The sequence below is a fragment of the Dermacentor andersoni genome, chromosome 2 (genome assembly GCF_023375885.2).
Source record: "Dermacentor andersoni chromosome 2, qqDerAnde1_hic_scaffold, whole genome shotgun sequence".
Taxonomy (NCBI): Eukaryota; Metazoa; Arthropoda; class Arachnida; order Ixodida; family Ixodidae; genus Dermacentor; species Dermacentor andersoni.
The window spans coordinates 251,280,965-251,294,644 of NC_092815.1; the positions used below are offsets into that span (position 1 = coordinate 251,280,965).

A 13,680-nucleotide genomic window follows, 5' to 3' on the forward strand; every position below is an offset into this window, starting at 1 on the left:
GCACGCATCAGCGTCGTGTGCTGCAACGATTCATTCAGCATTTCACGCAACGCTTTGCATTATGTAGATGACAACTTACTTCAGTTCACCAACTTTTTTGTGACTATGGATCCTACATTTTCCTCGTTAGTATGTTTCTCCACGCTTTTCTCAAAATTTATGAGCGAGGTTCTGTTGTATATGGGGAGAATGAGAGCAAAAACAAACAGAACTGATGAAGCTTTCCTACTGTGACACATGTACAAAGAAGCGCGTGTGGGAAAGAATCTGAAAGGTGTTCTCACCCAGGCACACCATCAACTCTCCCTGCTTAGACTCTGCCAGATGGGAAAGTTCTTAATTGGGAAGGTGCAAAGAGGGCATACCCGTGCTTTTGTGGCCGGAGCGCATAATGTCCTCCACCTATTTTATTTTCTCTCTCTCTCTTATCTGAACTTCAGGTGAGGTGCATGCTGTTTTCAAAGACTGGCCTACAGCTGCGTATCGCCTTCATGACTGTACTGTTCAGTCTTGGCCAGACCACCACTCTGTAAAGGCCTGCATCCTGCAGTAGCTGCGAACAGCTATACAGTTGAACCCACTTATAACAATATTCAAGTGCTACGAAAATTATAACCAATAATTGTTATAACTAGGTTGCATGAAAAAAATCAAAACAAGGGGGATGGCAGAGCTGATGTGAGAAAACTGCAACGGCGGGAAGGCCAGTGCCTGGCGCCTTCCGGCTGCTGGTTGTGTTCCCTCTTCTAACAGCTTCATGGGCGCTCTGATCGCGTGTAACAAGCCACGGCTGTCGGCGTTAAAGAATGGCACTGCTAAAACAGCTGCAAAGAGGAGTCGGGAGTGGCAAGCAATATGCGAGCACCATGGAGGCATTGCGTTGGTGGCCCCAAAAGGGGCCTTACAAAAAATGTGAGAATGCTGCTGCGGCAGCCTGTCAGCTTGAAAAATCCAGGAGAAACCCTGAGGCGAGATCGCCACAAGCATCTCGCCATGTACTTCTCGCTAGCTTGCATGAGAAAACCCTATGTCCGACAGCCTTACATTCTTTACATGAAGCTTGCCGACATCCTCCAAGGCATCCAGGTGCTCCATGTAGTGCAGCGGAAGGTTCTTCTCGAAAACAAAGTCCAGGGGGGACTGAATTATCTGCCGGCCCTCCTGCGAAGACTACGTTCAGGCAGCCTGCCCTACCGCATCATTGCTGCCATCATCGCCGACACTATCTGATGCAAGCACGTTCGCAATGATCTTCTCATTGGTTAGAAGCACTTAGTTTCCAAATCTATAGCTGTGCGCTTCCTTTTCACCGGCAACATCATGCATTGCCGATGATCAGTGGGTAGACCAACCATCTTCCATTTCAGTGGCGAGTCAAACTGTTGGCCAAGCGGGGCTTAGAAACCACATGGCCAGGAATGATTTTGACGCAACCAACACAAACGAACGCAAGGGATTAAGCTGTTTGCAGAACTGCACTGAATGAGGAGCCAGCAAGCAACATGCGAGCAATCTGCGAGCAGCGCTGTTGGCGCGGTCCATTCATGTTTCGGAGGGTGGAGCAGCTTATAGCTATGGGCACAGCCCATTCATGTTTGGATGTGCGGTAGGGCAACAGGAGAGAGGCATGCAGAGATGGCTGGAGAACTAGCGCACGGCGGCTGTTGGACCAGCTGCCCATCTTGCAGTGGCTCAAATTTCTCATTTTCTTTTTTTTTTCTTTTTAAGGATTTTACATTTCGCTGCCTTTTGGCTCGGACATCCAGCAGCCAGACTTCATCATTAAAACCGATAATGCGGCATCGGGGCATTGTAGTAAGCGGGTTATTTCAACACTGAACACATACGAAAGTTGATGGTGCAGTAGTTTCTGATTGTCATAAACGATATATTGTTAAAACTGTAGTCTTATAAATGGGCTCGACTGTAGCGTAGATGTTGATCAGTTCAAGATGGCCTTCGTCACACCTGATGGCTCATGCAAATTTGGCACCATGTTTTTGATGCTTTGTAATGTGTCTGCAATTATCTTGGTGCTAGGAAGATGAATCAGTGTCATTAGTGTGTCCATGCAGGGTACAGTGCTAGCAGCCTGGAGCGCCGTACTCCCAAAGTGTCGAGAGGCCCGCACCGCCTGTTGGGCACCCCAGACTACTTGGCACCCGAGCTTCTCCTGGGACAAGAACATGGTGGGTGTTCCTCCACACCCACTGCAGTGCCTTTGGTGTGATCCCTGTGTACTACTTATTGTGACGAGTGTGTGCCACTCCAGGCTTTGTGTGATAGTACATATTCTCAGAAAAGTTTTGCACTGTGCTGTCATGCGAAGAATAGCTTCTTGCGTCTCAAACAAACAAGCATTTATTATGGTAGGGTGGCATAATTGGAACCAAGTGTGGCAGGCTGTATGTGTCATTGTTTGCATTGGATCTAACTGGTGAAAAGTCTGAAGAGCAGCCAAATGTCATACCACAATGTAACAGGAGATTTGTGAACCAGACTCGAGCACTCAGCCGTTCTCCTGTGTTCACTTAACCCACATGTGAACATGGCCATGGGCTGGAGCTAACTGTGCCTTTAGGTGCCTTCGTCCCCAAAAATTCCCACAATACTCAGACTTCACAGTTTAACCAGTCCTAGCTCAGCAAAATTCAGCAATGTGCCTCATTGTGCAAACAAATTATATCCATTGTTTCACCATTACCACAAAGCTGCTTAAATGATGGTGAACTTGCAAAACATAGCAATGGGAACAAAAGGCATTGATATGGGGCTATTCTAGGCGAAATGTCCCAGACCCAGAAAGCGCCATTGCAGATATTCTTGTAAAAAAATGACATTTCCCAGAATGAGGGTTCCCCAAAGTATTTTTCTGTGAAAAATGTTTTGCTGATATAAGCGCTCTTTGAAGGAGTCTGCAAAAAAGTGAAAGTTGGTTGGAGGCAAACTTTTTGAAATGAAATTTGAATCTAGCTACAATGACATCATCATCATCAGCCTATTTTATGTCCACTGCAGGACAAAGGCCTCTCCCTGCGATCTCCAATTATCCGTCCTGCACCAACTGATCCCAACTAACACCCGCAAATTTCCTAATTTCATCACCCCACCTAGTCTTCTGCCATCCTCGACTGTGCCTTCTCTTGGTACCCATTCTGTAACCCTAATGGTGCAACAGTTATCCAACCTGCGCATTACATGACCTGCCAAGTGGCATTTTTTTCTCTTCATGTGAATTAGAATATCGGCTATACAGTGAAACCTCGTTAAACCGTAGTTGGCTGGAGCTTGGAAAAAGTACGTACTAAATGGTAGTACAGTGGAACCCCGGTTATACGTCCCCCAGTTTTCCGACGACCCGGGTTTTACGACGGATTAGCGCAGTCCCAGTGAAGTCCCTATAGATCCCATGCATTAAGAAAGCCCAATTATCCGACGCAATTTTACGCCTGACCTGCGTTATACGATGACCCTTGCGAAGCACGGGACGGAACGGCGGACGAAATAAATGTCTCATTGTTCGTTTCTCTCTCCCCCACCAGCAGCCGCCCGCGATGCTTGCTGTGCTGAAATAGTGTTTTTTCTTGTCCACAATTACTTTCTCCTTCTCTTCTTGGTGGCGTCGCTTCTTATCGCGTTGGGGAAGCGTTTCTCTCCCCCCACCAGCAGCCGCCTGTGATGCTCGCTGTACTGAAATAGTGTGTTGTGTATAGGGGGTGCTGTCAATTATATCAGTTGTATATAAGCGATTGCCATCAGAATAAAGTACAGTTCTGTGGCTCCCCGTCAATGCATAGTCTTGTCTTATCATTCCGCACTTCGCGTCACTACAATCTGGCGCAGTCGGCGAAGCTAGCGACGAACTGCTTTTCCTTACCTGGCTTCGTGCTGTTCCAAGAGGCGTCACCTACGAGATGGCAGCGTACAGACTACCGCCATTACCGCCTTTCCTGGTGACTCCTGGAGATGCGACAATTCCATGGGAGTAGTGGCGCGATGATTTCACAAATTTCCTTGAAGCGGCGGGGATGGACGCGCAACCGCCACTACGGAAAAAGGCCATTCTGTTGCAATGTCTTGGGGTCGAGGGACGCCATGATTTTCGCACATTGGGCCCAGAGCCGGCACGAACGTCAGACACGACAAAAGCCGGGCCGGAGACAAGCAAACCAGCAGGAAAAGACAAGACGGAGGCAAGTGAAGGGGATAGTTACATGGAGGCATTGGGCCTATTGGAGCAGCAGTTCTCAAGCACCGTCAACTTACTGGTGGAGCGACGTCGATTCACATTACGTCGGCAACTGCTGAATGAGCCGATGTGAAAGTACGTCAGTGCCCTCCGACAGTTAGCAAAGACGTGTGACTTCGGGCATTTCTTGGAAGCGGCTCTACGAGACAGGGTTGTTGACGGAGCACGGAGCACTGAGTTGCGACAGAACTTGCTCGTGAAGGGGTCACAAGTTACGCTCGCAGAGGCAGTGGAAATGCTGCAGACGTACGAGCAGGCAGCGCAGGGTGCTGCGGTCTATGACCAAGGGTCGTCACAAACAGACATAGTGCAGCACGTATCTTACGGCAGAAGCCCAGACAGCGACACGGCAATGACACCGGTGCGCAGGTGTTACCGGTGCGGCTCTACAAGGCCCCCAGCTAATTCACAGGAATGCAAAGCATGGGGGAAACATTGCTCCCAGTGCCACAGGATGGGACATTTCCGAGCGGTCTGTGGCAGGTCGGCGGAGTGGGACATGCGGACGGTCCGAAACGACAGCGCTAGCAAGGAGAACGTACTCACTGTGCTGACGGTCAGACAAGTGGAACGAAGGACTTTGGTCGTTGATGTCGTTATTGAGAACGAGCCACTTCAGTTGCTGGTAGATACTGGGTTGTCGGTGTCTATTTTGCCAGACCATGTTTATCGAGCCAAGTTCGCCAACAGGTTCCCCTTGATTGTGGCTTCAGTGATGCTGCGGGATTTTTCACAGAAGAAAATTCCAGTCTTAGAATGGTTCACAGCCAGAGTTGTATGCGGGAGCAACTCGGCTTGCTTTCACTTTTACATTGTTCCCCAAGGCATGGCATTACTAGGACTGGATGGGGTCTACCAGCTACAGTTGCACATCATCGGTTCTACACTGGAGTGTCTACAAGTCACGGTCAGCCCCCAGTCGCATCCTCCTGAATTATGTGAGTTTTCCTTTCTTTTCGCTGATAAGTTGAGATTAGCGAAAAACTTTGTACAGTGAAACCTCGTTAAACCGTAGTTGGCCGGAACTCGGGAAAGGTACGTACTAAACGGTAGTACTGTTTAACCGAATAGCATGAGATCGCCCACTTAACTGTCGAAAACGGAACTCAGAGAGAGTGCGATGAAAGGGGAAAAAACATGCAGTATTTATTCACTTCGCGCGACAAAAGCGTTATTTTCGTTTGATGCTGCGGCGGCCTAGCACGACGACGACAGCGGCCTCAAACTTACTGAAGCTGCGTGCCAGCTTTTCAGTCAGCCCCCCCTTCTGGGCAAACACTCGCATGGCAGATTCCTCGTTGGCGTTACGTATTCACCGTGCACGTGCGCAGTAGTGCTGCAGAAGTCCCGGGGGCGCCTTTTTCATTGCCGGGTGCCAGAGTTTGGAATAGTTTCCATTTGGAATAGAGTTACGTTATCGCGCCCCTATTGTCGTCGCGACGACAATAGGGACGACAATTCATGAGGCTGACGTAACGCGCAGCTTAGGCCACTGTCGAGCCTGAATCGCCCGTGCTATCGCTTTCCGTGTTGTCACTGTCGCTAGTCGACACTTCGGCAACAACGCAGGCAACGATGGCGAAAAGTCGAACCTCGTAGCCGACATATCTTCGTGGTCGCAGCAGCGCTGCCGAGCAACTTCTTCGCATTCCAAATGCCACACACTGTAGTCAACAGCAGATCCCTGTTGCGTGTCAGCGCCGACTTCTTCGTGTCACGTTCGATAGCACGGACGATGTCTAATTTTTCTTCTATGCTGAGCACCCGGCGTCTTTTTTATCCAAGCTTCGGAACAGCGCGAGTCCTCGCTTGCACGATGCCATAGCGCTCTCTGGCACCGCGTCGAAATGATGTTGATGTGGCTTCACGCGCAAACGCACAGGCCGCTTGGAGGCCGTTGTTCCGATCTCTGAGGCGTGTTGTTCTGCCGAGCCGCCCGATGGAGACGGCGCAGCGCCATGTTTGCGCGACGAAAAGTTGAAACACCACGTTTTAACCGATGCGTACGCAATAAGCTGGTACAGTTTATGCGGATACGAAACACATTATGTTCAATGGCCGCTGAGTCGGGGATTTGACTTTACTACTTTTAAAACGAAACTACTGTTTAAGCTGGTACGGTTTAACAAGGTTTTACTGTACATTCTGTGAAGCAGCGCACAGATGTAAAACCAGTAGCAGCGAAGGTTCGACGTTTGCCCCTGACACTGCGAGAGAAAGTAGCGGCTGAACTGGCAAGATTATTGGATGCAGGCATTATAGAAAAGGTCAGTGCTGCAGAATGGGTGTCTCCTATAGTGGCTGTGCAGAAGAAGAATGGAACTATTCGTCTATGTGTTGATTTGTGTGAGCCGAACAAAGCAGTAGTCATTGATGCATTCCCTTTGCCGCACACGGAGGAACGGTTGCATGCGCTGAGCGGAGCAGCATGGTTCTCGAAACTGGATCTTGCTTCAGCCTACCATCAAGTGGAATTAGCCGAAGAGAGTCGCGATTTAACCATGTTTATTATGCACGAAGGCTTATTTAGGTTCCGCAGAGTGTGTTTCCGCCTCGCATCGGCACCAGCCGCGTTTCAGCAAATGATGCAAGAAATCTTGAAAGGCTGCAAGGGTGTGTTGTCTTATATCGACGACATCATAATCTTTGGAAAGACTAAGAACAAGCACAACCGTAACCTTCACGAGGTATTGCATCGGATCGTTGAGGCGGGGCTGCAGCTAAATCGGAAATGCTTGTTCGCTGTCAAGGAGCTCTCCTTTTTGGGTCATCGTGTGAGTGCAAGTGGTCTTGCCCCAGTCAAGTCAAAGGTGGATGCTGTGATTAAAGCACAAACGCCTGCCGATGTAGTCTCACTGCAGTCTTTCCTTGGTCTCGTAGGCTATTACTCCCATTTTCTTCCCAATTATGCAGAGGTGGTGGAGCCGCTGCAACGGCTTCTTCGTAAAGGACAGAAGTTCGTGTGGGACTAGAGCACCGAGGAGAGTTTTTGCAGGATCAAGGAGATGCTGTCATCGTGCGGGGTGGTGGCTATGTTCAACGAGTCTTTTCCTGTACAAGTGACCACTGACGCCTCGGCATCTGGACTGGGAGCTGCGCTAGTAGTTGATGGAGAAGTACGTACAGCGGCATTCGCTTCGAGGACACTAACTCCAACAGAACGCAAGTACTCTACCGGGGAACAAGAGGCGCTGGCATGTTTATAGGCGTGCGACCATTGGCACGTTTATCTGTGGTGCCGCAAGTTTGTCGTACGAACTGATAATCAGGCTTTGGTGACAGTGCTGTCCACAAATGGGGTTGGAAGACGCCCACTACGTATTGAACGCTGGTGTGCTAGACTGAGATACAACTTCACTGTGCAGTACACAAAGGGGAACACCAATGTCGTTGCGGATGCGCTTTCTAGGTTACCTGCTGAGGACGAACCTCTGGAGGAAGTAGTTGCTGTGATTTCCAGCGTGATCACTAAGAGTGAGTTGCAAGCAGCAATAGCTGAGGATTCATTTCTAAATGAGGGGGCGCAGCATGTTATGTCCTGATGGCCGGAAAAGGGCTGTTTAGCTGGAAAACTAAGGTTGTTTTTTCGTATAAAAGAACTGTCGGTTATAGACGGGCTACTGTTTCGCGCTGAACGGGTCGTTCCCTCAGCAACACTCACTTCCAGGCTGGTCATGATGGCACATGAATCGCATCCAGGCATTGTAAGGACCGAAAACAACGGTTGAGGGAACAGTACTGGTGGCCCGGAATGGACAGTGATGTTGAATCTCTGGTTAGGAATTGTGCTATCTGCAATGCATCAGATAAATCTGGAAAAACCGTAATGGCACCATTGGAGCCAGTAAAGTGGCCCGAGAAGCCGTGGGAAAAGCTTGGAATCGACATCGTTGGGCCGATGGAGCGAGCCCCTCCGGAGTGCAGGTTTGCAGTCACTATTATTGATTACCACAGCAAGTGGCCTGAGGTGGCATTTGTGTCCACAATCACTGCACATGGAACTTTTTGAGAGGGAAGGGTACCCGAAAGGCATTGTGACTGACAATGGGCGTCAGTTTATGTCGACATGTTCCGAGCAGTTTTTACGAAATCGGGGAATCCAGCATTGCGTTACAACATTGTATTACCCGCAATACAATGGTCAGATTGAGAGGTTCAACCACATTCTCAAGGAATATATTCAGGTTGTGGCATTGGAACGAAGACCACTGAAGGAGGCAATCTGGGACTACCTGGGTGTATTCAGGGCCACCCCACATGCAACTACAGGAGCTTCACCGGCTTACCTACTGCATGGAAGACCCAGAACAAGATTTGATGTTGTTGGCCTCCCAAAAAATTAATTTTTCGAGGCGCCGCGTGTCGCCATGGAAAAGTTGAAACAGTGTGTTAAGCAGCAGCAACAATGAACAAAAAAGTACACCAATGCAAAACGAGGAGCCAGAGCATCTACCATTGAGCCAGGAGATTTCGTAAAAATAAAGCAAGGCAGGCCAAAGACAAAACACAAGTTTTCTTTGCCGATCCAGGTGGAGAGACGAGTGGGCACGAATTCGTTTTTGCTGGCAAACGGTACGAAATGGAACGCATCAAAATTAACAGTAATTGGTAAAATAGGGACAGGACAGGTACAAGCACTAACTGACGCAGTTACAGAGTGACGCAGTGTAGCCTCGGGGTTTTCCTGCGACCTGGATCTTCACACAGCGAAAATGGCAGAGCAAAATACCCCTACTACCGTCGAGAATCAATCTGAAACAGTGCCATCGGACGACATCTAGGGAAGCGCCAACCATTCTGACGGTGCACAGCCCACAGTAATGGAGTCTATACTAGAGATTCCAGATCAGCAGGACAATTCTCTGTCGCAGTTGGCCACAACCACAGCACCGCCTCGCACCAGGCCGGAACGAACAAAAAGAGTGCCAGCGTGATATCAAGACTGCGAGCTTACCTGACTGTAAGAACGTCGTTCGCGTCATGTGCTGTGAAGTGAGTGTGTGAAAGTGGATTGATTGTATTTCCTTTCTATTTTTTTTTATGAGGGGGGAATGTGTTGTGTATAGGGGGCACTGTCAATTGTATCAGTTGTATACAGTCGAACCCGACTATATCGAACCCGTTTATATCGAATTATTCTATATATCGAACAATTTCTGGTCACGGTATAGTTACAACGAGTATATATAGCAAAAATTACGCTTACATCGAACAAATATTGCAGTGACTCCCGATATATCGAACGTCAAGCGGCGGAAAAGTGCCCCCAGAAGTTGGCTTTCCCTCGCGGTAGCGGGGAAACCCGGCGGCGCGGCTCCATCCAACCGCTCTCCCTACCGTGACCGCGCTGCCTCGGGCTGTTCAGGCGAGCCGTCGACACTCCCCCTGTCGCGCATAGCAATGCCTCCTTTGCGCATAGTGGAGTCTATTAGGCCACATCCTCCCTCTTTCTCTATCATCTTTCACTTGCCACCGCCTCTCCCCTGACGACGCTTCGCCGTGCTCCCTCACGGTTTGCAGAATCAAGCGTCCTTCCTTTCTTTAGATCACTATCTAGCGACACTCCCCAGCAAAAAATGATCCTGGCCCGCCTACAGCGCTTGCTCAGACAGCCAATCAGAGGCTCTTGTGCTCTCTTCGTGCAAGATGGCGGAAGTGCGAGTTGTCTGGCTGCTTCTCTGGTTAATCGTGTTTGCGCCTTGTGGGCCTTCTCCCGCAGTGTTGCCGTGATGAAGCGGCAGAATTCGTCTTTCGTCGTGAAGCTCGAAATCATAAATCGCGTCGAACGCGATGAGAAGTTGGATGTCCCCGCAGCGTGCAAGATTCCGAGGAGCACTCTCGGCACGATTAGGGCTAAAGTGGCCAGACTCGCAACCCGGTGCCCATGGCGCCCGACGCGTAAGCACGGCCGTGTACGAGGGGTTCTTCATACGTGCCGGTTTCCGCGTGCTCGGTGAGGACTGTAAATTATGATGAATGCGACGAAGCCGTTGCCGTTGTTGCCGAAGTTTGGAGCGAGCTGTCAAAATTTTCGGGACGAGTTTGTGAGTGCAGATGATGGTGTCGCGACCACGGTAGAGCCCGGAAACGAAGACTACATCGCCGACATCGTACCGAGCACAAATGAAAGTAGGCACATTGAGGAAAGCAACTACGGTCCTTTGCCCACATCCTCCGAAGTGATTGGTGCACTCCCATTAGTCCGGCGCTCCAGCGCGAATGCGGAAGGTTGCGGCCTCAGCTGCTCCGACTCCTTAGACAACGTGGGGAAGTGCGTGCGTCGCAGGCAGTGAAATTGCCCAAGCAGAAGAAAATGCAGGACTAATTTATGCCAAACTAAGCTAGTTTCGTTAATAAAGTGATATTATAAATGGTATGTGCTTTTATGACATCCAATTATTTAGCAGGCTTATATCGAATTATGCTCTATATCGAACTGATAGGCGTTTTTTTGCGCGTTCGATATAGCCGGGTTTGACTGTATAAGTGATTGCCGCCAGAATAAAGTTCAGTTCCGTGGTTCCCCGTCAATGCATAGTCTTGTCTTATCATTCGGCGCTCCGAGTCACTACATAGTGCTTTTTCTTGTGCACAATCACTTTCTCCTTCTCTCCTCGGTGGTGTCGCCTCACGTTGCATTGGGGAAGCGTTTCTCTCCCCCCTACCAGCAGCCACCCGCGATGCTCGCTGTGCGGCAATAGTGCTTTTTCTTGTCCACAATAACTTTCTCCTTATCTTCTTGGTGGCGTCGACTCTCGTCGCATTGGGGAAGCATTTCTTTCCCCCCCACCAGCAGCTGCCCGCGATGCTCGCTGTGCGGCAATAGTGCTTTTTCTTGTCCACAATAACTTTCTCCTTATCTTCTTGGTGGCGTCGGCTCTCGTCGCATTGGGGAAGCGTTTCTCTCCCCCCACCAGCAGCCGCCCGCGATGCTCGCTGTGCTGCAATAGTGCTTTTTCTTGTCCACAATAACTTTCTCCTTCTCTCCTTAGTGGCGTCGCCTCTCGTTGCATTGGGGAAGCATTTCTCTCCCCCCCACCAGCAGCCGCCCGCGATGCTCGCTGTGCTGCAATAGTGCTTTTTCTTGTCCACAATCACTTTCTCCTTCTCTCCTTGGTGGCGTCGGCTCTCGTCGCATTGGGGAAGCGTTTCTCTCCCCCCACCAGCAGCCGCCCGCGATGCTCGCTGTGCTGCAATAGTGCTTTTTGTTTTCCACAATAACTTTCTCCTTCTCTCCTTGGTGGCGTCGCCTCTCGTTGCATTGGGGAAGCATTTCTCTCCCCCCCACCAGCAGCCGCCCGCGATGCTCGCTGTGCTGCAATAGTGCTTTTTCTTGTCCACAATAACTTTCTCCTTCTCTCCTTGGTGGCGTCGCCTCTCGTCGCATTGGGGAAGCATTTCTCTCCCCCCCACCAGCAGCAGCCCGCGATGCTCGCTGTGCGGCAATAGTGCTTTTTCTTGTCCACAATAACTTTCTCCTTATCTTCTTGGTGGCGTCGACTCTCGTTGCATTGGGGAAGCATTTCTTTCCCCCCCACCAGCAGCTGCCCGCGATGCTCGCTGTGCGGCAATAGTGCTTTTTCTTGTCCACAATAACTTTCTCCTTATCTTCTTGGTGGCGTCGACTCTCGTCGCATTGGGGAAACATTTCTCTCCCCCCCACCAGCAGCCGCCGCGATGCTCGCTGTGCTGAAATAGTGCTTTTTCTTCTCCACAATCACTTTCTCCTTCTCTCCTTGGTGGCATCGCCTCTCGTTGCATTGGGGAAGCGTTTCTCTCCCCCCCAACAGCAGCCGCCCGCGATGCTCGCTGTGCTGCAATAGTGCTTTTTCTTGTCCACAATAACTTTCTCCTTATCTTCTTGGTGGCGTCGGCTCTCGTCGCATTGGGGAAGCGTTTCTCTCCCCCCACCAGCAGCCGCCCGCGATGCTCGCTGTGCTGCAATAGTGCTTTTTCTTGTCCACAATAACTTTCTCCTTCTCTCCTTGGTGGCGTCGCCTCTCGTTGCATTGGGGAAGCATTTCTCTCCCCCCCACTAGCAGCCGCCCGCGATGCCCGCTGTGCTGCAATAGTGCTTTTTCTTGTCCACAATAACTTTCTCCTTCTCTCCTTGGTGGCGTCGCCTCTCGTTGCATTGGGGGAGCATTTCTCTCCCCCCCACCAGCAGCCGCCCGCGATGCTCGCTGTGCTGCAATAGTGCTTTTTGTTGTCCACAATAACTTTCTCTTTCTCTCCTTGGTGGCGTCGCCTCTCGTTGCATTGGGGAAGCATTTCTCTCCCCCCCACCAGCAGCCGCCCGCGATGCTCGCTGTGCTGCAATAGTGCTTTTTCTTGTCCACAATAACTTTCTCCTTCTCTCCTTGGTGGCGTCGCCTCTCGTCGCATTGGGGAAGCATTTCTCTCCCCCCCACCAGCAGCTGCCCGCGATGCTCGCTGTGCGGCAATAGTGCTTTTTCTTGTCCACAATAACTTTCTCCTTATCTTCTTGGTGGCGTCGACTCTCGTCGCATTGGGGAAGCATTTCTCTCCCCCCCACCAGCAGCCGCCTGCGATGCTCGCTGTGCTGCAATAGTGCTTTTTCTTGTCCACAATAACTTTCTCCTTATCTTCTTGGTGGCGTCGGCTCTCGTCGCATTGGGGAAGCGTTTCTCTCCCCCCACCAGCAGCCGCCTGCGATGCTCGCTGTGCTGCAATAGTGCTTTTTCTTGTCCACAATCACTTTCTCCTTCTCTCCTTGGTGGCGTCGCCTCTCGTTGCATTGGGGAAGCATTTCTCTCCACCCCACCAGCAGCCGCCTGCGATGCTCGCGGTGCGGCAATAGTGCTTTTTCTTGTCCACAATAACTTTCTCCTTATCTTCTTGGTGGCGTCGGCTCTCGTCGCATTGGGGAAGCGTTTCTCTCCCCCCACCAGCAGCCGCCTACGATGCTCGCTGTGCTGAAATAGTGCTTTTTCTTGTCCACAATCACTTTCTCCTTCTCTCCTTGGTGGCGTCGCCTCTCGTTGCATTGGGGAAGCATTTCTCTCCACCCCACCAGCAGCCGCCTGCGATGCTCGCTGTGCTGCAATAGTGCTTTTTCTTGTCCACAATAACTTTCTCCTTATCTTCTTGATGGCGTCGGCTCTCGTCGCATTGGGGAAGCGTTTCTCTCCCCCCACCAGCAGCCGCCTGCGATGCTCGCTGTGCTGCAATAGTGCTTTTTCTTGTCCACAATCACTTTCTCCTTCTCTCCTTGGTGGCGTCGCCTCTCGTTGCATTGGGGAAGCATTTCTCTCCACCCCACCAGCAGCCACCTGCGATGCTCGCTGTGCGGCAATAGTGCTTTTTCTTGTCCACAATCACTTTCTCTTTCTCTCCTTGGTGGCGTCGCCTCTCGTCGCGTTGGGGAAGCGTTTCTCTCCCCACCACCAGCAGCCACCCGCGATGCTGGC

General features: G+C 50.7%; 1 protein-coding gene across 5 annotated transcripts in view; it reads left to right on the plus strand.

Annotated features, from left to right (window-relative positions):
• gwl (serine/threonine-protein kinase greatwall) overlaps positions 1–13,680 on the plus strand; it is a 441,324-nt gene that overhangs the window by 353,873 nt on the left and 73,771 nt on the right. For all 5 annotated transcript variants that reach the window (XM_055075653.2, XM_055075651.2, XM_055075650.2 and 2 more), the window contains exon 10: positions 2,076–2,189. In XM_055075653.2, coding sequence (XP_054931628.1) covers positions 2,076–2,189 — 114 coding nt within the window. The remainder of the gene's footprint in view (positions 1–2,075; positions 2,190–13,680) is intronic.